Raw genomic sequence first — 25,687 nt, forward strand, 5'->3', positions numbered from 1 at the left:
GCTGTGTTAAGCACAATAGGCAGCGATTCAAACAGAGAGAGGAGAAATGGGCTAAAAATTCTATATCTGAATGCACAAAGTGTCATAAATAAGGCGGATGAGCTTGAAGCTCAGGTGCGGATGGGTAACTATGATGTTGTTGGGATAACGGAGACATGGCTGCAGGGAGATCAGACCTGGGAAATGAATGTACAAGGGTATACGTGCTATCGTAGGGACAGAAATGTGGGCAGAGGGGGTGGGGTGGCCCTGTTGGTGAGGAATGAGATTCAGTCCTTTGCAAGGAGGTCAGGAGAAGTAGAGTCTGTGTGGATAGAACTGAGGAACAGTAAGGGCAAAAGGACCCAAATGGGTGTTGACTACAGGCCACCAAACAGTAGCATGGATATTGGGTGCAAGTTGAATAGGGAGTTAACATTGGCATGTGGCAAAGGTAATGTCGCAGTAGTTATGGCGGATTTCAACATGCAGGTGAACTGGGAGAATCAGGTTGGTGCTGGACCACAGGGTAGGGAGTTTGTAGAGTGCCTACGGGATGCATTCTTGGAACAGCTTGTACGAGAGCCGACCAGGGGCAAGACTATTCTGGATTTAGTGTTATGTAATGAACAGGATTTGATAAGCGATCTTGCAGTAAAGGAGCCATTAGGAGATAGTGATCAGAATATGATAAGTTTTTATCTGCAATTTGAGAAGGATAAGGGCAGCTCGGAGGTGTCAGTGTTGCAGTTGAACAGGGGAAACTATGGAGCCATGAGGGAGGAGCTGGCCAAAGTTAACTGGACGGATATCCTAGCAGAAAAGAGTGGAACAGCAATGGCAGGTATTCTTGGGAATAATGCACAAGGTGCAAAATCAGTTCATCCCCCAGAGAAGGAAGGATTCAAAGGGGCCACGGTGGTTGACAAAGGAAGTCAGAGATTGCATAGCATTAAAAAAAAGGAAGTATGACAGAGCTAAGGTGAGTGGGAGGACAGATGATTGGGAAGTTTTTAAGGAACAATAGAACTTAACTAAAAAGGCAATACGGGGAGAAAAAATGAGGTACGAACGCAAGCTAGCCAGTAATATAAAGGAAGATAGCAAAAGCTTTTTTAGGTATGTGAAGAGAAAGAAGATAGTTAAGAACAATGTTGGGCCCTTGAAGAATGAATTGGGTGAAATTGTTATGGGGAACAGAGAAATGGCAGAAGAATTTAATGAGTACTTTAGATCTGTTTTCACTAAGGAAGACACAAGCAATCTCCCAGATGTATGGATGGGCCAAGGACATAGAGTAACAGAGGAAATGAAACAGATTGACATTAGGAAGGAAACAGTGATAAGTAGACTGATGGGACTGAAGGCTGACAAATCCCCAGGTCCAGATGGTCTGCATCCTAGGGTACTAAAGGAGGTGGCCCTGGAAATTGCGGATGCATTGGTAATCATTTTCCAATGTTCCTTAGATTCAGGATCAGTTCCTGAGGATTGGAGAATGGCTAATGTTATCCCACTTTTTAAGAAAGGAGGCAGGGAGAAAACAGAGAACTATCGACCTGTCAGCCTGACATCGGTGGTGGGGAAGATGCTAGAGTCCATTATTAAGGATGAAATAGTGGCATATCTAGATAGCAGTGATAAGATTGGGCCAAGCCAGCATGGATTTACTAAGGGTAAATCATGCTTGACTAATCTATTGGAGTTTTTCGAGGATGTAGCCAGGAAGTTAGACAAGGGAGATCCAGTGGATGTAGTGTACCTCAATTTTCAGAAGGCATTTGATAAGGTCCTACATAGGAGATTGGTGGGTAAAATCAAAGCTCAGGGCATCGGGGGGAAGACATTGACATGGATGGAAAACTGGTTGGCAGATAGAAAGCAAAGGGTAGCGGTGAATGGGTGTTTCTCGGAATGGCAGGTGGTGACTAGTGGGGTGCCACAGGGTTCAGTATTGGGACCACAGCTGTTTACAATTTACGTCAACAATTTAGATGAAGGCATTGAGAATAACATCAACAAATTTGCTGATGATACTAAGCTGGGTGGCACTGTGACGTGATGAGGATGTTAGGAGAATTCAGGGTGACGGATAGGCTGGGTGAGTGGGCAGATACTTGGCAGATGACGTTTAATGTGAATAAGTGTGAGGTTATCCACTTTGGGAGTAAGAACAGGAAGGCAGATTATTATCTGAACGGTGTAGAGTTAGGTAAGGGAGAAATACAAAGAGATCTCGGAGTCCTTGTTCATCAGTCACTGAAGGTGAATGAGCAAGTGCAGCAGGCAGTGAAGGCTAATGGAATGTTGGCCTTTATTATAAAGGGAATTGAGTACAAGAGCAAGGAAATCCTCTTGCATTTGTACAGAGCCCTGGTGAGACCACACCTGGAGTATTGTGTATAGTTTTGGTCTCCAGGGTTAAGGAAGGACATCCTGGCTGTAGAGGAAGTGCAGCGTAGATTCACGAGGTTAATTCCTGGGATGTCTGGACTGTCTTACGCAGAGAGGTTAGAGAGACTGGGCTTGTACACGCTGGAATTAAGGAGATTGAGAGGGGATCTGATTGAAACATATAAGATTATTAAGGGATTGGACAAGATAGAGGCAGGAAATATGTTCCAGATGCTGGGAGAGTCCAGTACCAGAGGGCATGGTTTGAGGATAAGGGATAGGTCATTTAGGACAGAGTTAAGGAAAAACTACTTCTCCCAGAGAGTTGTGGGGGTCTGGAATGCACTGCCTCGGAAGGTAGTGGAGGCCAATTCTCTGGATGCTTTCAAGATGGAGCTAGATAGGTATCTTATGGATAGGGGAATCAAGGGATATGGGGACAAGGCAGGAACCGGGTATTGTTAGTAATTGATCAGCCATGATCTCAAAATGGCAGTGCAGACTCGAAGGGCCGAATGGTCTACTTCTGCACCTATTGTCTATTGTCTATGATGTGGTTTAAAATGAGGTGAAGTTGAACATGCTGCAGCCCTGAGTTCGAAGGCAGTGAATTCATGAACTCAATTCTTTCAATATTCATCAGGGTTCTTACCAATGGAGTTGTCATCTTGAGAAGCAGCACTTTTAAGACCATTTTATATAAGAGCAGAACTAGGCCATTGGACCCATCGAGTCTGCTCTGCCATTTCATCATGGCTGATCCATTTTTCCTCTCAGCCCCAATCTCTTGCACCCCCCCCACCATATCCCTTCATGACCTGACCAATCAAGAATCTATCAACCTCTATGTTAAATGTACATAAAGACTCGGCCTCCACAGCTGCGTGGCAAAGAATTCCACAGATTCACCACTCACCGGCAGAAGAAATTCCTCCTCATCTCCATTCTAAAAGGACGCCCCTCTTTTATAGACAATAGACAGTAGGTACAGGAGTAGGCCATTCACTGTGATCATGGCTGATCATACACAATCAGTACCCCGTTCCTGCCCTTGACCCTGCTATCTATAAGAGCTCTATCTAACTCTTTCTTGAAAGCATCCAGAGACTTGGCCTCCACTGCCTTCTGGGGCAGAACATTCCACATATCCACCACTTTCTGGGTGAAAAAGTTTTTCTGCATCTCTGTTCCAAATGGCTTACCCCTTATTCTTAAACTGTGGCCTCTAGTTCTGGACTCACCCATCAGCGGGAACATGCTTCCTGCCTCCAGCGTGTCCAATCCCTTAATAATCTTATATGTTTCAATCAGATCCCCTCTCATCCTTCTAAATTCCAGTGTATACAAGCCCAGTCGCTCCAATTTTTCAACATATGACAGTCCCGCCATTTCGTGAATTTACCTTGAGAACCTACACTGCATTCCCTCAATAGTAAGAATGTCCTTCCTCAAATTTGGAGACCAGAACTGCACACGATACTCCAGGTAGGGTCTCACCAGGGCCCTGTACAGCTGCAGAAGGATCTCCTTACTCTTATACTCAATTCCTCTTGTTATAAAGGCCAGCATGCCATTAGCTTTCTTCACTTCCTGCTGTACCTGCATGCTTACTTTCTTTGACTGATGTACAAGAACACCTAGATTCGTTGTACTTCCCCTTTTCCTAACTTGACTCCATTTAGATAGTAATCGGCCTTCTTGTTCTTGCCACCAAAGTGGCAAGAGGCTGAGTTTTCTGAGGCTGTCCCCTCTGGTCTTGAAACTCTCCCACCACAGGATACATTCTCTCCATATTCTCCACCAAGGCCTTTCACCATTCAATAGTTTCAATTAGGTCACCCCTCATTCTTCTGAAATTGAGTGACTCCAGGCTCAGAGCCATCAAACATTCGTCATATGATTTTTAGTCAAAGGTAATAGGTTACATGTTTTATAAATCTACTAATTCCCATGGTTATCTTGACTTTTCCCTTCCTACCTCTTCTGCCAAGGTGGAGGAGCAACACCTTGTATTCTGTCCAGGTAGCCTCCAACCTGATGGCATGAATATCAATTTCTCCTTCTGGTAAACAAACCTCCCCCACTCCTTTCCTCTATTCCCCACTCTGACCTTTCACTTCATCTTAACTGCCTATTACTTCTCCCTGGATCCCCTCTTCCTTCCCTTTCTCCTCTCCTATCAAGCTCTTTCTTCTCCAGCCCTTTACCTGTCCCACTCACATGTCTTCACTTATCACCTTCCAGCTAGCCTCTTTCCCTTCCCCTGACCTTTTTATTCTGGCATCTTCCTTCTTCCTTCTCAGTCCTGAAAAAGGTTCTCTGCCCGAAACATCGACTTTATTCTTTTCCATAGATGCTTAGTGACTTGCTGAGTTCTCCCGACATTTTGTGTGTGTTGTTTTGGATTCCCAGATTCTGAAGACTTTCTCGTGTTTGGGTTTAAATGGTGTTCTGAATGATCTTGATTTCCAGCTTCAGATTCATTTATGATGTGTACATCAAAACATACAGTAAAATGTATGGTCTGTGTTAACAACTATCACACCCAAGGTCACTCTGAGAACAGCCCTCACCCAGCACTTCCCATTCACAGAGACCTTTGATGCTTCCCACCTGATAGATGATTTCCTTTTGGATATGGACCCACTATCTCCTCCTTCAGAACATTAAAGGAAATGAGGAAAAAAAGAGGGCAAATAATCAACCTCGAACACCTAGGTTCCAACCAGAAGCAAAATGTCTTGATAGTCAATAAGACAAATAGCATTGGTTTTGTCCAATGTGACAAGAGGAAATTTAAACATTACCCACTACAACTGTGAACCACATTAGTGTGGATAATTTCACTCACCACAACTCTACACTAATTCTACAACCTACAGACTGGCTTTCACAGACTTTACAACTCATGTTGTCAGAATTATTTTACTGCACAATTTATCCTCTTTTGCACCTTGGTTGTTTGTCAAAGTTTTTCACAGATTTAACTATTTATTTTCTACGAATACCTGTAAGAAAATGAATCTCAAGGTAGTATATGGTGATAATAAACTTTAATAACTTAGAAAACTGCATCAGACCACGGTCACACAAGAAGAATTAAACGAGCTGACAGTGTGAGAAACATTTCCAAAGGTGGATAAATCCCCAGGAGATCCATCACAGGTTGCTATGGTATTGCTAAACTGAGATTTTTGCACTTCGATAGCTGCAGGTGCGGTACCCAGACACCGGAGGATAGCAAATACCCACTCTCTCTCACATACCCCCCCAATTCCCCTCCATCTGACACCCCTCCTCTAATTCCCCTCCTTCTCGCACACCACCCCTAATCCCCCCAAATGCCCCCGTCTCTCTCCGGCCCCTTCTCCACGTTTCTAGCAATTTCTCTCTGGCTCTGCCTCCCCGTCGCCCAAAAGTTTTCTGAGTAATGATTGGCTCCACTTTCACCTGCCACCACTCCCTCCCTCTTCCACCATGGAAAAGTGGGGGCGGGGCCTCGAGATCACGTGATTTGCTCCCCTCTATTCCCTCCCCCCTCCCCAAGCTCGCTCCCGCTTCCTCATCCCAGCTTCTTCCAATCACCGGGTTCCACGAGGGAGCCGGCGCGCGCACGGAATGAGAGGCGGTTTTGACGAACGGCCTAATTCTCCAATAAGAACGGAAAACGCGGCAGCCGGCGGTGGCCAGAGCCAATCGGAAGTAGCGACGCGACACGTTCGTTGTAAAGGAGGGTGGGCCGGCTGGCAGGTGGCGGCTCGGACTGGTGGTCACGTGATCGGAGCTAGTGGCGGGCGCCGAGGAGTGAGCGGTGAGTGCTGATTAATGGAGGGTCGGTGCGGTGTAGGGGCCTTGGGCTTCCCCTTTTCATTCAGATCGGTATCCCCTCCCCTTCCACAAGGTCGCACTATGTCTGGCTGGGGGCCTCCCCCACTGCCGGCGGCGAGTTGCGGCCGGTGCTGCAGCATGGACCTGGGTGTTGGATGAGAGGTCTGGCCGGCCTTGTATCCGTCAAGCCGGGTGGCACTGTGCCCGCAGCCCTGATAACCCCCAACCCCTCGTTGCCTCTTCCCGGTAACACCACTTTAGATGAAGGCCCCTTGTACTGTCTGTGATGCGGTTGGTTAGAGCGGTCACGCTTAAACCTTCATTTTAAAATAGAAGATTCTGCAAATGCTGAGAATCCAGAGCTACACACACAAGGTGTTGTAGAAACTCGGCAGGTCAGGCAGCATCTGTGGAGAGTAAAACTGTTGACGTTTTGGCATCATCAGGCCTGGAATGGAAGGGCTCAGATGCCAGAATAAGAAGGTTGCGCTCTTATTTTCACATTCCATGGTGGCCCTTCGTTGCAGTACGTAGTTGTCTCGACTTTTAGCTGAGGGGTGTGTCTATAAAATATTTTCTTCTCTCTGGTATATTCTAGAAGCATTTGTTGTAGTCTGCCTGGGAAGACACTAATTATGTGCTACTTTGTTACAGATCTGCTTTTGGGAGGAGGAGGAATCTATATATTTAAGTAATAACTGTTGAAATAGTTATTTGGGTATAATGTTTGAACCCAGGTGGCTGCCAGTAAGCTCCCACAAACTGAGAGCACTGAGTAGATTGTTTTTCTGTTAGTGATTTCAGGTGAGTAATTGATCAGTTGGTTGGGAGAATTCCCTTGATCTGAGTGGTTGTGTTGTGGGATCAGATTTCAGATTTAATATCACTGACATGTCATGAAAATTGTTGTTTTGTGGTAGCAGTACATGACAATAATAATTAAAAAATCTATATGTAAATGTATTGTAAAAAGAGCAAGAAAAGTAAAACAGTGAGTGGTGTACATATGGCAAGTATAAGTTAAAAAAATTGAATTAAGTAGTGCAAAAAGAGTGAAAATAAAATAGGTAGTGTTCATGGGTTCATTGTCCATTCAGAAATCTGATGGCAGAGGGAAAAAAGCTGTTCCTGAAACATTGAGTGTCGGTCTTGCACCATCTCGGATCGCAAGACCCTGCAGCAGATAGTGAGGTCAGCTGAGAAGATCATCGGGGTCTCTCTTCCCACCATTACAGACATTTACACTACATGCTGCATCCGCAAAGCAAACAGCATTATGAAGGACCCACGCACCCCTCATACAATCTCTTCTCCCTCCTGCCATCTGGGAAAAGGCACCGAAGCATTCGGGCTCTCACGACCAGACTGTGTAACAGTTTCTTCCCCCAAGCCATCAGACTCCTCGATACCCAGAGCCTGGACTGACACCAACCTACTGCCCTCTACTGTGCCTATTGTCTGTATTGTACTGCCTGCACTGTTTTGTGCACTTTATGCAGTCCTGGGTAGGTATGTAGTATAGTGTAGTTTTTTCTGTTTTACGTAGTTCAGTGTAGTTTTTGTATTGTTTCATGTAGCACCATGGTCCTGAAAAATGTTGTCTCGTTTTTACTGTGTACTGTACCAGCAGTTATGGTCGAAATGACAATAAAAAGTGAATTGACTTCAGGTTCCTGTACCACCACCACCTTGAAGGTAGCAATGAGAAGAGAGCATGTCCTGGCTGATGGGGGTCCTTAGTGATGGATGTTGCCTTTTTGATGGTCGATCTGCCCGTTTATTTTCCAGTGCTTTAGATCACTTTCTCAGACAGCTCTGAAATGTTTTTCTGAAGGGCTTTGAAGTAATGTATTATTGAGGCTCTGGAGAGGGTGCAGAAGAGGTTTACCAGGATACTGCCTGAATTGGAGGTCGTGCTCTCTCGAGAGGGTGGACAAACTTGGGTTGTTTTCTTTGGTTGAGGCTGAGCGGAGATCAGGTAGAGGTTTATAAGATTATGAGAGGCGTAGATAGAGTAGGCCATCAGTTGGAATGTGTAATGACAGAGGGTGTGCATTTAAGGTGAGAGGGTGCCTGGGATGCTGGTAGAGGTAGATACATTTGAGATGTTTAGATAGGCACATGGATATAAGGAAAATGAAAGGATATGGATATCGTATAGGCAAAAGAGGCCATTTGATGATAAATTTAGTTGGTTCAGCACAATCTTTTGGGTTGAAGGGTCTGTGCTGTCCTATATTCTCGAAAGGCTATTTTTTTTTTTGCAGTTTAGTAATTCTAACAATGTAACTTAAGAACTTGTATCTAATGTTGGTTAGATCTTCATGAATCATGATGTGTAATGTCAACTGAAATTTCCTCAATTCTGACAGATTTTTTCCTAATGCCTAAGCTAAGTTAGGAAGAATGAGTTACTTTAAAATAAACTTTGTGCTGAAATTTAAATTTAGAGGGTTAGAGAACAGATTATGTTTGGAATGCGCCACTTGATATGGCAGTAGAAATTTTAGACGTCCCTTTCAGGGGAGGTACAAGTTGCTGGCACAGGGGAGAAAAGGGAGGAAGTTTTGAACAAATGGGGTATCCCACTTGTTGCACCTTGGTGTAGCAGTTAGTGTGATATTGTTGCATCTTGGGGCGTCGGAGTTGAGTTCAATTCCAGCATTCTCTGTAAGAAAGTTTGCACATTCTTCCTGTGTAGATTTCCTCTGGGTGCTCCAGTTTCCTCCCACAGTCCAAAGACAAACTGGTTCATAGGTTAATTGGTCATTGTAAATTGTCCTGTGATTGGGCTAGGGTTAAGTTGGGGGTTGCTGGACAGCATGGTTCGTTGGATCACGAACCTGTTCAGCACTGTATCTCTAAATGAGTAAAACTGAAAGAGCACTCCAACATGTGGGATATTTTATTTGTGTGTTGGTTCTGAGAAGGATGGGTCAAAAACATTTTGTATATGGGACATGGATTAGACCACGCTTGAGCTCATAATTTTCTCCTCTCTAAAGAACAAAGTGGGAAAACTTGCTGCTGTTTCTTGAATAGAACAGGTGTAACTGCTAGAAAAATACCAGGGCTCTCTTATTAGGGAAAGAAATGGCTGAAACCTCTTCCAAAACTAGTGCTCCAACAGGACAGACATGAAGAAAACTGTCTGCATTTGTGTGTAAGCAAGGGTTGCAATTACACATAATATGATACAGAAGGTGTTTCTGACCCAAGTGTGTCAAATTTGTTTGAAGTATTAATGCACCAAATGGAAAACATAGGAAGATCACAAGCTGCAGTACCCTCTTGGCCACATTTTGGTATTATAGTTGACCTGACAAGTATCTGATCCCATATGGGGATTATTGTGGCCTTCAGTTACTTCAGTCTGCTCACTTTCCTACTGCCTTCTGCTACTTTTAGATTTTACTGTTAGTGTGCATATGGCTGGCTCTTCTGTAGTCCCCCAATATTGCAAATACCAGTGCAACTTTGTCAGATTTTGCACTTAACTGTTAAGTTGATACTTTTTTGTATGCAAATAGTAATGAATTCAGACTCATTTATCTTGTGAACATCGAAACATACAGTGAAATGCATCAACCTAAAGATGTGCTGAAGGTAATCCGCAACTGTCAACACACATTCGGACGCCAACATTGTATGCCTACGTTGTTCAGCAATACAACACCAGCAACAACAGCATCATCAATATTGCTTATTTATTTTTGCAGTTGCATAGTTTGTCTTCTGCACTCTGATTGAACGCCATAGTTGGGCAGCCTTTTCATTGATTCTGCTATAGTTATTCTATAGATTTGAGTATGCCCACAAGAAAATGAATCTCAGAGTTCTGTATGGCAATCATATATGTACTTTGATAATAAAATTTACTTTGAACTGTGATCATCTCTGGAACTATTAAAACAAGTTCTGCCTCATCCAGTTTTGCATTCGTTATCTCAATTCAGCCATGCCTGAATGATTGTGTTCTCGTATGGCTCAGATGTCAAATTTTGTTTTAATGAGTTCCCTTCTTATTTAGTCCAGTTGGACAAGTATCATGGACAGTCGGACAGTTTGGTACTGTGTGTCTGGCATCCCTGAATTTAAGTGTTTAAACATTGGCAGTTATTTCATCAACTGAAGATGGGATTTTGAGTTCACCTTTGTGCATCTCTCTTCTGAGATGCTCCCAACATGTTCTCCTTAAGCTTTTGGACACTTGCCCTGTTACTGACTTATGAGACTGAATCAGAATCAGGTAACTATTAGAAGGTTCCTGTACAACCTCTTTGATGGTAGTAATGAGAACAGGGCATGTCCTGAGTGGTGGGGGTCATTAATGATGGATACCACTTTTTTTCAGAAGCATTGCATTTTGAAGATGTCCATGATGCTGTGGAGCCTAGTGCCCATAATGGAGTTGGCTGAATTTGCAAATCTCTACCACTTTTTCTGATCCTGTGCAGTGGCCCCTCCATACCAGACAGTGATGCAACCAGTTATCCATGATATGTCTGTAGAAATCTGCTAGAGTCTTTGACATACCAAACATCCTCAAATTGCTAAGGAAATATAGCTGCTGTCATGCACTGTAATTGTATCATTATGTTGGGCCGAGGTTAGATCTTCAGAGATGTTGACACTGCCCCCCACCCAGAATATTGAGACTGCTCACCCAAGCAATTTTGCAGGTGCTGAAAATCCAGGGCAACATATACAAAATGCTGGAGAAACTTGGGTCAGGCAACATCTTTGGAAAGGGATAAACAGTTGACATTCATAAATGGAGACTGTGTTACTTTTCATCATTTCATTATTGCACTTCCTGATGACTTTTGAAATTAATCCCCTTTTGCAGCATCGTTAGAATACCCTGATGCCTGTTAAATGATGTCAGTGTTCACTGCCTAGGCTGATGTCTTGAGCAATCCAGTGCACTTTATTTTGATTTAGAGATGCAGCACAGTAACAGTTTTGCCTGACCCATAGAGCCCACGTTGCGCAGTTACACTCGTGACCAATTAATCTTGGCAATGCGGGAGGAAACCACGTGTTCATGGAGAGAATGTGCAACAGGAACTGAACTCAGTCACTGGCATTGTAACAGTGTTACACTACCATGCTGCCTACATGTGGTTAGGCCTGAGTTAATTTTCACCCTCCGGCATATTTCAGCTGCAATTTGTTGAGAATATCAATCCTTTCCATTTAATTTCTGCGTGAATTATCCTTTGGGAAAGGACAGCTGATCCCTTGATGGACCATGCTGGATGTTGGAAACGGTGAGCAATTTCAAGCTCCTGGGTGTCAGATCTTTCATATGCTCAACATAGTCATACAATTACAAAGAAGTCACAACAGCAGTTGTATTTCATTAAGAGTTTGGCAATTGGTAGATACCCAAAGGCTTTAGAGAATTTCTACAGATGTACCATGGAGAGAATTCTAACCGGCTGCACCACTGTCTGGTATGGAGGGACCACTGCACAAGATTGCAAAGAATATCAGCCAGCTTCATAGGCTCCAGGATCCAGGGCATCTTCAAAAGGCGATGCCTCCAAAAGGTGGCATCCATCATTAAGGACCCCCATCACCCAGGTCATGCCCTCTTCTCATTGCTACCATCAGTGAGGAGGTTCAGGAGCCTGAAGACACACACTTAATGATACAGGAACAGCTGCTTCTCCTCTGCCATCACATTTCTGAATGGACAATGAATCCATGAATGCTACCTCACTATTTTATTTCCTCTCTTTTTGCACTACTAAAGTCAATTTTCTTTTTTATTTATACTTGTAATTTATAGATTTTTATTTTTTATTGCAATGTTGTGCTGTGGCAAAACAACCAATTACTAATAATCTACTAACCGGGATGTCTTTGGACTCTGGGAGGAAACCAGAGCACCCGAAGGAAACCCACATGCAGATGGGAAGAGCTAGAAACTTTCTGATGGAGGACTCTGGAATTGAACTCCGACTTCCTGAGCTGTGCAGGTGTCATGCTAACCGCTACACCACATAAAGCATACATCCCATTAAGCACTTTTGGCCTATCTAGAGGTGGAATTAATCAGAGACTGAAAAGGAAATCAACTTAGGACCAGAAGGCATGGCTGAGGTATAGTGAATACTTAAGCCTGTATTCCTAGCTCATTCAGAAATTTAACTGCTACTTCATTTAGGTCCATGAGTAGTAACTTTCTTGATAAAGGCCAGTTGTTCTCAAAGTGGACGTATCTGCTTATGGAGATGGGATGAATCATGGGTGAAGGAAGGAAGCCAGGGAGGAAATTGCATTGGTTCTTTCTGTAATCAGGAATGTCATATGTTACATGTTGGCATAAAGAAAGAGGCAATGTTAAACTAGCTCTAAAAGTGATCTAAGAGTTCACATCTAGGGGTAGTAGTGCATGTTTGTTAAAAGTGGCTGACAAGGCAAGTTCAAAGTAAATTTATTATCAAAGTACAAAGGTCACCATATATAACCTTGAGATTCATTTTCTTGTGGACATATTCAAATCCAATAAAGGTAATAGAATCAATGAAAGACCAAACTGCAAATACAAAAAAGGGGGGGGGGGGAAGTAATAAATAAGCAATAAATCTCAAGAACATGAGATGAAGAATCTTTAATTGAGATTAAAAAGCATACAATATCCTGAGCTTTCTGAAGGAAGGCATAGAATACAAGGCCAAGGAAGTCATAATATATTATTTTCAGATGGGACGTTTTAAGAGTGGATTTGCCAGAATGATATCAGGGTTGAAGGATTTTGTGTATTGACTGCAGAAGTTGGAAGAAAGGTCTTGGCCTGAAATGTCAACTGTTTATTCATTTCCATTGACGTTGCCTGACATGCTGAGTTCCTCCAGCATTTTGTGTGTGTGTGTTGTTATGGAGAAGTTGGAGATCTCCCAGAACAACAGGTTTAAGGGATATGATGGAGGTAATTAAAATAATGAAAAGATATGGACAGTAGATAGAAACTGCCTATTTGGTGGAAAAATTGAGAGCTAAAAGATATAAATGTAGATTGGCTCAAGAACCAAATCTGTCTCCACAGTGACTTAGGGTCTGGTGTGCATTGTAACAATAGAGGTAGCTTTTTTACTTATTAAGACTTGTGCTAACTGCTGTTACAGTAGTGCCTAAGTTCAAACCAAACTCACCCAAGTGAAGAGCTTTCCTATCACTGACTTGGGCCTTCAAGCTGGTGGAAAGGTATTGGAATATTGTGAAGTGACTCACTTGCTGCAGGGTACCCAGCATTTGACTTACTCTAGTCATTGGAAGACAGACTGGTATCTGAAAGGGAAGAATTTTGGCTATAGTGATGGGCTATCTAAACTGCTGTTGCTCCAGCAGACTCAGTGACATGGGGGAGTATCAGGTTGTATAGCCTCTGATAGTCATTCTATGATCTGAGATCTTGGCAAGTTTCATGTATGAATCCAATTTATATTGGTGGCACGATAGCGTAGAGGTTAGTGTAATGCTTTACAGTGCCCAGCTATAAGATCCGGGTTCAATTCCCATTGCTGCCTGTAAGGAGTTTGTGAATTTTCTCCATTATAATGTCATTTCCTCTGGGTGTTGCAGTTTCTTCCCACGTTCCAAAGATTTGTAGGTTAAATTTATTAAATTGTCTGCATGCTGTGTTCGCGCTGAAGGCATGGCAACTCTTGCAGGCTGTTCCCAGCACATTCTCAGACTGTGGTCTTTGATGCAAATAACACATTACATTGTTTTGCTGTATATAACACAAATAAAGCTAATCTTTTATCATTGCCTTTTGGGAAAACTTGTTAGTGATGTGGTGGCCCTGAATTCCAGATAATTTGTTCCCGTTATTTAAAAAAAATCTTGGGAAATCCCAGTTGGCAGACAAATCTAGTCTAGATGGCTACATTGATCCCGACTGTATTGTTGATGGCTTCTGTTCCATAACATTATTTTGGCGTTTGGCAAGAGTTGGTTTGTGTCCCATGAAGGTGTGCAGGATGTGGACAATCTTGTGCCATTGCCAGGTTCTGACTTGCACTATGAGTTATTCCAATATGTTGGCAACCTCCTGGATAGAATCTCAAAAGACTTACATTTACAGTAGATTCTGGTTAATTGGGATACTTTGGGATCAGTAAATTTTGGCCCAATTAAGGAGCTGTCTCAATTAGACAAAGTTTCATGGAAATGGTTAAAAACGTATGTAAAAAAAAACCAGTTTAAGTAACAAATTGTGTATTTACAGTACTGTGCAAAAGGCTTAAGCACGCTATCACTTTAGCTATATATGCGCCTAAGACTTTTGCATAGTACTATAATAATTTATATATTGCAGTGTACTACTACTGCAAAAATACAAATTTCATAACGCATGGGAGTGATGATGAATTTGATTCTATTGTGGAATGGGAAGGGGACTTGGAGAGGGGAATCATGGCTGGAAGAAAGAAGGGAGAGAAGAGGGAGCAGGTTGCACCGAAGAGACATTCTGTAGTGATCACTAAATCAATTGTCTGGAATCAAATGACCTTGCCTGGTGTCTCTGGGCTGGATGTGTCTAGCACTCCTCCTCTGCCACCTGCCTGACCCCAGTGCTTTGGCACTCCACCCTTACCATTCCCAACATTCTTTGCTCCGTCAGATTTACAAACTCTCCACTCCACAGTGACAAGTACAGTATTGTGCAGAAGTTTTTAGGCACATTAGCCTAAACTAGGCACACTAGGCTCACTTCTGCTTTATAAAGTTGCAACATTACATCCTTACTTTTGTATTCCAGTTGTCTTGAAATTAATGCTGACATCGCATTTACCTTCTGCAAATTCAAACTCAACCTGCAAATAGACCGTTAGGGAATCCTGCACAAGGACTCCCAAGACCTTTTGCACCTCAGTTTTTTTGTATTTTCTCTCTGTTTACAAAATGGTCAAACCAAAGTGCATGACCAAACACTTCCTGACACTATTCCATCTGCCATTTTTTTGCCTATTTTCTTAATCTAAGACCTTCTGTAGTTCCTCTACTTCGTCAAAATTACCTGCCCCTCCACCTATCTTCATACTGTAATGAAAGATTTGCAACAGAGCCATCAATTTCATCATCCAAATCATTAACGTATAAAGTTAAAAGGATTAGTCCCAACGCAGTCCGTCTGTGAAACACCACTAGTCACCGGCAGCCAACCAGAAAAAGCTCCCTTTATTCCAACTCTTTGTCTCCTTGCCAATCAGTCACTGCTTTATCCATGCTAGAATTTTTCCTGTAATACCATTGACTCAGCCTCACATGGTACCTTGTCAAATACCTTCTGAAAATCCAAGTGCACAATATCAGCTGATTTTCTTTTGTCTATTCTGCTTGTTATCTCTTCAAAGAATTCTAACAGATTTGTCATGCAAGATTTTCTCTTGAGGAAACCATACAGATTACAGCTGTCCATTTTATCATGTGCCTCCTAGTACCCTAAGATCTCAAACTTAATAATTGATTCCAACATCTTCCCAACCACTGAGGTCAGACTAACGGGCCTATAATTTCCTTTCTTCTGCCTCTCTCCCTTCTTGAAGAATGGAGTGACATTTGCAATTTTCCAGTCTTCCAGAACTATTCCAGAATTTAATGATTCTTGAAAGATCACTACTAATGCCTCCACGATCTCTTCAACCACCTCATTCAGAAGCCTGAGGTGTACACCATGTGATCCAGGTGACTTGTCTACATTCTGACCTTTCGGTAACTTCCACCATACTGCTAGTGTCTTCCACAGTGAAGCCTGATGCAAGATACTTTTAATTTAGCTTGTCATTTTGTTGTCTGCCATTACTCCCTCTCCAGCATTGTTTTCCAGCCGTCTGATAATCCATTCTCGCCTCTTTTACACTTTATGTATCTGAAGAAACTTTTGTTATTCTCTTCAATATTATTGGCTTGCTTACAATTCGTATACCATCTTTACCTTTAAAAAAAAGTTGCCTTCTGTTGGGTTTTAAAAGCTTCTCAATCTTCTAATTTCCCACTAATGTTTGCTCTATTACATGCCCTCTCTTTGGCTTTTATGCTGGCTTTGATTTCTCTTGTTAGCTATTATTGTGTCACCTTGCCTTTAGAATACTTAAAGAAAGGCTCTCTAAGAATAAGCCAGGAAATTATAGGCCAGTGAGCCTGAGATCAGTAGTGGGAAAGTTATTGGAAGATATTCCAAGAGACCAGATATGTACGTATTTGGATAGACATGGGGTAGTCAGCATATCTTTGTTTAACCAATCATGGAATTTTTCAAGGAGGTTTATCAGGAAGGCAAAGACTTGGTCTGCAAGGTCTTGCAAGGTTGGTGGTCCTGCATAGGAGATTGGTCGAGTAGGTTCAGTCACTTGGTATCCAAGATGAAGTAGTAAATTGGATTAGACTTTGGCTTTGTGGGTGAAGCCAGAGAATGATAGTAGATGGTTTCCTCTCTGACTGGAGGCCTGTAACATCTGGTGTGCTGCAGGGATTGGTGCTGAATGTTGTTTGTCATCTATATCAACACCTCTCTAATGCTTCTCTGCCCTTGTAAAGCAACCAGAACTGAACACAATATTCTAGTGTGGTCCACGCAGAGTATTATAGAGATGCAGTCTTACCTTGTGACCCTTGAATTCAATCCTTTGACTAATGAAGACAAATATACCATATGCCTTTTTAATAACCCTAGCACCTTTGAGGGATCTGTGTATGGGAACCCCAAGATCCCTCTGTTCCTCCTGCATGGAATCCTGCCATAAACCTTGTGCTCCACGTTCAAGTTTAATCTTCTGAAGTGTATCACTTCGCACTTACTGAACTCCATATGACTCTTCTCCACCCAACTTTGCATCCTGTTGTGACCTATGACAACGTTCTACTTTCTCCGCAACACCTTCAACCTTTCGTCGTCTGGAAACTTGCTAAGCCACTCCTCCACTTCCCTGTCCAAATCATTTATATATGTATATATTTTAAAAAAAATCTCATATCAGGGTCCCAGAACTGTTCCCTGTGGAGCATCACTGGTCACTGACCTCCAGGCAGGAAGCAGTCTACAAGCGCCCTCAGCCTTCTGTGGGCAACTCAGTTAGGTTTCCCTGGAGCCCATATCTATCTTGACTACCTGGATGAGACTACTTTGGAGACCTTGTCAAATGCCAGAGTAAAATACATATACACCACATCCACTGCTCTATCTTCATTAATTTGTATTGTCATAATCTCAAAACTCAATTACCGTAGATTCCGGATTATAAGCCGCTACTTTTTTCCCACATTTTGAACAGCTTTGAACTCTGCGGCCTATAATCCAGAGCGGCTAATACATGGTTTTTTTTCATGCCGCCTCGTAAACATTTTGCCTCGTAACAGTAGACCAATAAAATTGATGAGTAGTTCACAGAGGTCCAATGAAATTGTACGATAAATCAAGCGCACTTTCACAATTAAATTATTGTAAATCAGTCATTTGTACTCACCCTCATCAACATGGAAAATACTCGAAGAAAAGCAAGACCCGAGCGCGTCAGACCCGATTAGACCCGATCGCGTTACGCAAGCGCGTCAGACCCGATTAGACCCGATCGCGTTACGCAAGCGCGTCAGACCCGATTAGACCCGATCGCGTTACGCAAGCGCGTCAGACCCGAGCGAAAACGCTGCTTTTAAGTTAAAGTCGATCAATAACTTTTCCTGGTAGGCTGCAGTATATATATTTTTACCAGTCGCTAGGAGATATTGGAATGTTGTTCGTGCTGTTCAGTAAAAAAGTATATGCAACGTAATTTGTGTTACCGATACGTATGTATATTTAAAAGTAGCGGTGCGGCCTAAAATCCGGTGCGGCCTTTACAATTAAAAAATTGATTTTATTTCTAAAATTAGAGCCTGCGGCTTTTAATCAGGTGCGCTCTGTAGTCCGGAGTCTTATGAATACTTAAAGTCTGCCTCTCACAAGCCGCGCTGACAATTATTGTCATATGCTGTGTCATTTGACTTGGGCAATCATGGTTTCATGATTGTTCTTGGCAAATTTTTCTACAGAAGTAGTTTGCTATTGCCGCCTTCTGAGCAGTGTCTTTACGAGACAGTTGACCGCAGCCGTTATCAATACTGTTCAGAGATTGTCTACCTGGTGTCAGTGGTCACGTAACCAGAACTTGTGATCTGCACCGGCTGCTCATACGACCATCCAGCACCTGCTCCCACGGCTTCACATGACTGATCGGAGGCTAAGCAACTGCTACTTCTAGCCCAAGTGTGACCTGCAGGCTAGTGGAGGGAAGGAGTGCCTTCCACCTTTGGTAGAGATGTATCCCACTCTGCCACCCAGTGCTGATGCTGACAATGCCTAATTAGACTATGCTTCTCCAAGTGTTCAAATCTATTCTAATGTTTTACATGTTGAATAAAATCTCATCAGTCTCTTAACTCTTGATACACCTCATTTTTCAGTCATGTCAGTACTTTCTTAGATCCGATTCTCTTTTTTTGTGCTCTAGCCACACAGATCATTAAAGTCTACCAGGCTAGAAGGTTGCACTGTTTATTGTACTTTGGAAGTCACAATGCTCCCTTGTGCCTTTCAGAGTACAAACCTTTTCACAGTGTCGCCATGGCATAACATTTTATAGCGCCAGTGATTAGGGTTCAAATTCCACTGCTGTCTGTAGCTTTCTCCCTGTGACTGAGTAGGTTTCCTCTGTGTGCTTTAGTTTTCTCCCACATTCCAAAGGCGTACAGATTAGGTAGGTAAGCTGTAGGCATGCTATGATGGCAACACTTGGGCTGTCCCAGCACATTCTCAGACTATTGTTCATTGATGTAAATGTAAATTGATGTAACTCAAAGCATGCCCACAACTTACTAACCTAATCTGTATGCCTTTGGAATGTGGGAGCAAACTAGAGCACCCAGAGGAAACCTATGCTGTCACAAGGAGAAAGCTACAGACAGCAGAGGAATTTGAACCCTGATGTCAGTGTACATGTGACAAAATTTATCTTAGAAAAAAACTTCCCCAATATTCTTTAAAATTGGGAACATGCATGAAATTGCATGAAAGTACTATATTAAAAAGAACCTTTCTTCTCCAACCCTTGCGTTTCCCACTTCACTTGTCACCTTCTAGCCTCCAGTCCCTCCCTCCGCCTTCTGTTTCTGTTATTATGGCATCTTCCCCTTCCATTTCAGTTCTGAAGAAGGGTCTCTGTCCAAAACGTCATGGTTCTAGCCATAGATGCTGAATTCCTCCAGCATTTTATGTGTGTTGCTTTGCTTTTCCAGCATCTGCATACTTTCTTATGTTTATTTTTATAAGTCTGGTTCTTTATTCACAGAAAATGAAGATGAAACTGTGGTTGACGTTGGTGCTGGTATTTGGTGTTGCTGTGGTCTTTGCTGAAGATGATGACGATGTTGTGGAAGACGAAGATGATGAAAGTCCAGTAACAAATGAGGCTGAGCCAAGTACTCCACCGCCACCTAAGGTGAGGCTACCTGAGGATTCGCCACTCTGCTTAGAATAAACATGAGGTTTCTAAACTTTTTTTTGTCTGTTGTTTCTCACTTGATCAGATGATTCAACTTGTTGGTTGTGTTGAAATATGTGACCTTCACTTTGTGTCCAGGTAATCAAGATCCTACATCACAAAGGGACTGTAATTGATCATTGCCAGTCCCAGCTCTTAGAATCAGTCCACCATTATTCTTTTACTAGAGTGATAGTCATAGAGCACTGTATCACAGAAACATGCCTGTCGGCCCATTTAGTCTATGCCAAACTATTGATCTACATAGTCCTATCCATCTGCACCCCAACCACAACCCTCCATACCACTCCCATGTATCTATCCAAATGTCTCTTAAATGGTGCAATCAAACCTGCCTCCACCACTTGCACTGGCATCTCATTCCACACTCTCATCACTGAATGAAAAAGTGCCCCCTAGTGCTCTGCAGCATATCTAAACTTTTTTCCACTAGCAGTTGCATGCAGACAGTGTGATGAAAATAGTGATTTTCAAGATCTTGAGGCCACATCGTGCACAATTTTTATTTGCCCTTTTACAGGCAAGATGCTGTTAATCTGGAAGGTGTACAAAGGAGAATTACAAGGATACTGTCTGGACTTGGGCCTGAACAATAGGGAGGAGGTCCCTTCCCCTCCAGTCCTGCTGAAGGGTCTCTGCCCAAAATGTTGACTGTACTCTTTTTCATAGATGCTGCTTGGCATGTTGAGTTCCTCCAGCAGTTTGTGTTTGGATTTCCAGCATCTGAAGATTTTCTCGTTAGATAGAGGTTGGGTATGTTAGGACCATTCCTTGGAGTGTGGGAGACTAGAGAGTAACCTTGCAGATATGTATAAAATCCTGAGATGTCGGGTGAAGATTGATGAAGGTAGAGCCGTAGGTGTAGTGTATGTGGATTTCAGCAAGGCATTTGATAAGGTACTCCATGCAAGGCTTATTGAGAAAGTAAGGAGGCATGGGATTCAAGGGGTCATTGCTTTGTGGATCCAGAACTGGCTTGCCCACAGAAGGCAAAGAGTGGTTGTAGATGGGTCATCTTCTGCATGGAGGCCAGTGACCAGTGGTGTGCCTCAGAGATCTGTTCTGGAACTCCTACTCTTTGTTAATTTTATAAATGACCTGGATGAGGAAGTGGAAGGATGGGTTAGTAAATTTGCTGATGACACAAAGGTTGGGGGTGTTGTGGATAGTATGGAGGACTGTCAGAGGTTACAACGGGACATTGATAGGATACAAAACTGGGCTGAGAAGTAGCAGATGGAGTTCAACCCAGATAAGTGTGAGGTGGTTCATTTTGGTAGGTCAAATATGATGGCAGAATATAGTATTAATGGTAAGACTCTTGGCAGTGTAGAGGATCAGGAGGATCTTGGGGTCCAAGTTCACAGGACACTAAAAGCAGCTGCGCAGGTTGACTCTGTGGTTAAGAAGGCATACGGTGTATTGGCCTTCATCAACCGTGGGACTGAGTTTTAAGAGCTGTGAGGTAATGTTGCAGCTATATAGGACCCTGGTCAGACCCCACTTGGAGTACTGCACTCAATCCTGGTCGCTTCACTACAGGAAGGACGTGGAAACCATAGGAAGGGTGCAGAGGAGATTTACAAGGATGTTGCCTGGATTGGGGAGCATGCCTTATGATAATAGGTTGAGTGAACTCATCCTTTTCTCCTTGGAATGACGGAGAATGAGAAGTGACCTGATAGAGGTGTATAAGATGATAAGAGGCATTGATCTTGTGGATAGTCAGAGGCTTTTCCCCAGGGCTGAAATGGCTAGCATGGGAGGGCATAATTTTAAGGTGCTTGGAAGTAGGTACAGAGGAGATGTCGGGTAAGTTTTTTTTACGCAGAGTGGCGAGTGCGTGGAATGGGCTGCCGGCAGCGGCGATGGAGGTGGGAATGATAGGGTCTTTTAAGAGACTCCTGGACGGCTACATGGAGCTTAGAAAAATACAGGGCTATGGTTAAAGCCAAGGTAGTTCTAAGGTAGGGACATGTTCGGCACAGCTTTGTGGGCCGAAGGGCCTGTATTGTGCTGTAGGTTTTCAATGTTTCTATGAAAATTCACAGTATTTTTCCCTATGAAGGGTAACTAACAACTAGCATGTGTGGGTTTAATATAAATTTGTTTTTCTCTAAAACACAAGATTCTGCAGATGCTAGCATTACAAAGCAACACACAGACTGCTGGAGGAACTCGGCAGCATTTATGAAGAGGAGAAAGCCGTCATTATTTTGGTCCAGACCCTTAATCGGGACTGGAAAGGAAGGGGGAAAATGCCAGAATAAGTGGGGTCAGGGTGGGGGGAGGAGGAGGACAAGCTAGAAGCTGATTTATAAAGCCAGGTGGGTGGGGAATGTGGGGTTGAAGTAAGAGCTGGGAGGTGAAAGTTTGAAAAGGCAAAGGGCTGAAGAAGGAATCTGATAGGAGTGAGAAGTGAACATTGGATAAAGAGAAGGAGGAGGGGCACCAGGGGAAGGTGACAGGCAGCTGAGTCAAGCTGAGAGACCAGAGTGGGAAATTGAGGATGAGCGAAGTGGGAGGGAGAACATTTACCTTGAAGGAGAAATCAATGTTCATGTCATCATGCTTGAGGCTACCTAGATGAAATATGAGGTGGTGCTCCTCTAACCTGAGGGCGATCTCATTATGGCAGAAGAGGAAGCCATGGACTGATGTGTAGGAATTATTCTCTTGTTCTTTAAAATTTGTTTAAAAAAGCAAGTTGATAGACAGTCAGGTTCTAGGTCTCTCTGTTTAGTTATTCACAACAAAGATGTGAGGTTGTGTGGATTTCCCTTTGGAAATCATACTTCTGATAGTGTGACTAAATGCAATTGTGGTTTTGTAAAATGAGTCAGTAATTTTGTGGGGCATTTACAGTTTTCCCACTCTACCCGATGGCACTGAGAATTGGCTGGGGCATCAATAGCAAATGGAGGCAAGGAACATGTCTCTTCTGAAATTTCTCTTGCTTTGGGTGAGCATTAAAGTGCTATTTTTTTTTTGCACTTGTAAATTTTCAATTGAGAAGGAAGACATTTGGCCCAAGCCCAGAAGTGTTTATCCCATTTCCTAATCATAGCTCTGCAAGTTATGCCACATCCAGGTACTTGGAAGATTTGTCTTGTAATCCTATCTATAACAATCTGGGCTTACCAGTTATTGATCTTTGCTGAGGAAAAGGAGTCTTTCTCTGTTTGCTGTACTTTGGTTTCTCACACAATTTCATATTCTAGTTAATTCTTCCTTCTCTCTGTTCCAGAGAAAACAATCGTAGCCTAGATTTCAGAATCACCGACACTAAAATTTGTTGTTCTGCAGTAGCTGTACAGTGCACTACATAAAAATAATTACTATAAGTTGCAATAAGAAATATTAAAAAATAAATAGTGCAGAGAGGAAAATATTAATGTTCATGGATTCAGGGACCATACAGAAATCTAAAGGCAAGGTGGAAGAAGCGATTCCTAAAATGTTGTGTGTGTATTTTCAGGCTCTTGTACCTCCTCATAACTGGGTCTCCAGACCTAACGATGCCCTTGTATGCACTCTAATGCTGCCCCTTACTCACTGTAGTGGTACTTCCTGATCTGAGCATGTTACTCATGCCAAATGTTTATTATTCTCTCATGATCTCATCACTTTTATATATTGTCCCTCCACCAATAAAGGTAAAATACCCACATACTGCTTTAACCATGTCACGTTTTACTAGCATGAGGGGTTGTTGTTCAAAATCTCAATTTCTTTGTTTGAAATTCAGATTTATTTAGCACATTATGAAGCAGAATGAATCATTTGTATTGACAACCAGCACACTCAATGATGAGCAGGGGGAAGCCTGCAAGTAATGCCGTGCATTCCAGTTCCAAGGTTTCTGCAAAGGGCTAGTAAGGGCATGGTGGAATGAATGGCCTTGCTATGGGCTCTATAGATGAATGTTTCCTACGTATGTATTTGAGATGTTTCTGACACCTCTGTTTGCTGATAGAGAAGATATTCCTTCTCCTCACTCCCTACCCCTATCCTGAAAAGGAATCTTAGACCAGGGCACAGAATAACGCAAGCAGTAACAGCAAGAGAAGCTCCTTATCTACACTTAGTGGAATACTTGTAATTGGTAGGGTACTAAAGTGTACTTTTTTTAACCTTTTAATGTTGCCTTGCAGGTCACTTATAAAGCTCCTGTTCCAATTGGACGAGTGCACTTTGCAGAATCATTTGATAAAGGCACTTTGGATGGGTAAGGATGATTCGTTGGGCATCCAGTGTGAGAGTGTGGGGTTGGGGGGGTAAGGGAGAATAGCATCTGGGAAGTTACATTGTTCTGAGTAGTTGATTTCCTGTGTACTACTTCAGTTCTGTCTGGACATGGGAAGAATGGAAGGTTATTTAATCAATGGACAGACCTTTTGGGATAAACAGATGCTGTGAAGTGCATCTCCTGGCTGGAGAGTATAGAATCACTAGTTATAGACATTCAGGGCTGATGTAGAGAAGTTTTCTTCACATGAAGGCTCTAAATGGTTTGGAATTTTTCACCACACAGTTGTGGGTGATAGGTCATTGAATACAAGTCCGAGACTTGAAGAGCAATGTGCAGTGCTGGAAATCTGTTAATTAAAAACAAGATGCTGCAAATACTTCGTGGGTCAGACCGCACTGATGAGAAAAGAAAGCCTGAGTATCTATGGAGCTGCAAAATTTTTCCTGAATATTTATGTCCCCATCCCATCAGGTAGAAGATACAGTGGGTTGGAAGCACAGACCACCAATCTCAAGGGCAGCTTCTATCCTGCTATTAGACTACTGAACAGTTCTCTAGTACGATAAATGGATTTTTGACCTCAGTTATCACATTATGGCCTGCCACTTTATTGTCTGCCTGAACTGCACTTTCTCTGTCACTGTACACTTTAGGTTTGGGTTGGGGTTATTAAGTTGTGGACAATCTATGTTGGCAACAAAGCATGGCAACATTTGTGGGCTGCCCCCATTACTTCCTCTTCTTCTTCACCTATTGCCTATCAGTTTTTACTCCTTCCTCTCCTGCACATCTTATTCTGGCCTCTTCCCCCTTCCTCTCCAGACCTGATGAAGAGTCTTGGCCCAAAATGTTGACTCTATTCTCTCCATAGGTGCTGCCTGACCTCGTGAGTTCCTTCAGCATTTTGTGTGTATGTTGCTCTGGATTTTGAGCATCTACAGAATCTGTGTTTATTCAACAAAGGAGAATTTTTGGCAACTATATTGATGTTAGCAGCAAGTTAATGAAGCTTAGAAACTGCAGTATGACTATTAAGGGAACTGGAACATCAGAAAGTTGGAAATCAGTCATAACTGGAAAAAATGAGTTGTCTTTCTTATCAGTATCTGTAGTACCATCTTCATACAACTGTATGTGAGAACAGTGGAATGGGTGTAATGTAAAAGCTATGACAGTAGTTTGTGTTGCAAGTTCTCTAAAAATGATAAATGTGATGAGATTGTAATTTATTGAATTTGATCGATATGTAGTCATTGGTATCCGGTCATGAATAATAGGAACTATTATCTCTGAGATAAACATTTAACAACTCATCCAAAATTCAGGCTGACAAATTTAGCTCTCCTTCAGTACTGAATTTGGCATAGATTTTTATGCTCTAATTTCCTGCTGTTACTTTGCTGAGTGAGAGGGGTCTGCGTTAGTGACCACTGAGCCAACACAGTTTGAAATGTAACTTTCAGTTTTGATGACATTACAACCGTTCACTCTTCAGTGGCTGGATGGATAAAGCTGTCTTGTTTAATACTGAGATTGAATGTTATCACTGTCTGTTATAACTTATTCATGTCTTTGCATTGCAGCTGGGTCCGATCCAAAGCCAAAAAAGAAGACACTGATGAAGATATTGCAAAATATGATGGTGAGATCACTTTTCTATATAGCCTCCAAATAGAAAGAC

The 25,687-nt window shown here is 42.6% G+C and overlaps 1 protein-coding gene across 1 annotated transcript in view; it reads left to right on the plus strand.

The window, feature by feature from the left end:
- Positions 1 to 6,054: 6,054 nt before the first annotated feature.
- canx (calnexin) overlaps positions 6,055 to 25,687 on the plus strand; it is a 59,555-nt gene continuing 39,922 nt past the window's right edge. The window contains exons 1-4 of the mRNA XM_073067081.1: positions 6,055 to 6,184; positions 19,542 to 19,691; positions 23,909 to 23,982; positions 25,590 to 25,648. Coding sequence (XP_072923182.1) covers positions 19,545 to 19,691; positions 23,909 to 23,982; positions 25,590 to 25,648 — 280 coding nt within the window. The 5' untranslated portion in view covers positions 6,055 to 6,184; positions 19,542 to 19,544. The remainder of the gene's footprint in view (positions 6,185 to 19,541; positions 19,692 to 23,908; positions 23,983 to 25,589; positions 25,649 to 25,687) is intronic.

The sequence above is a fragment of the Hemitrygon akajei genome, chromosome 15 (assembly GCF_048418815.1).
Source record: "Hemitrygon akajei chromosome 15, sHemAka1.3, whole genome shotgun sequence".
Lineage (NCBI taxonomy): Eukaryota > Metazoa > Chordata > Chondrichthyes > Myliobatiformes > Dasyatidae > Hemitrygon > Hemitrygon akajei.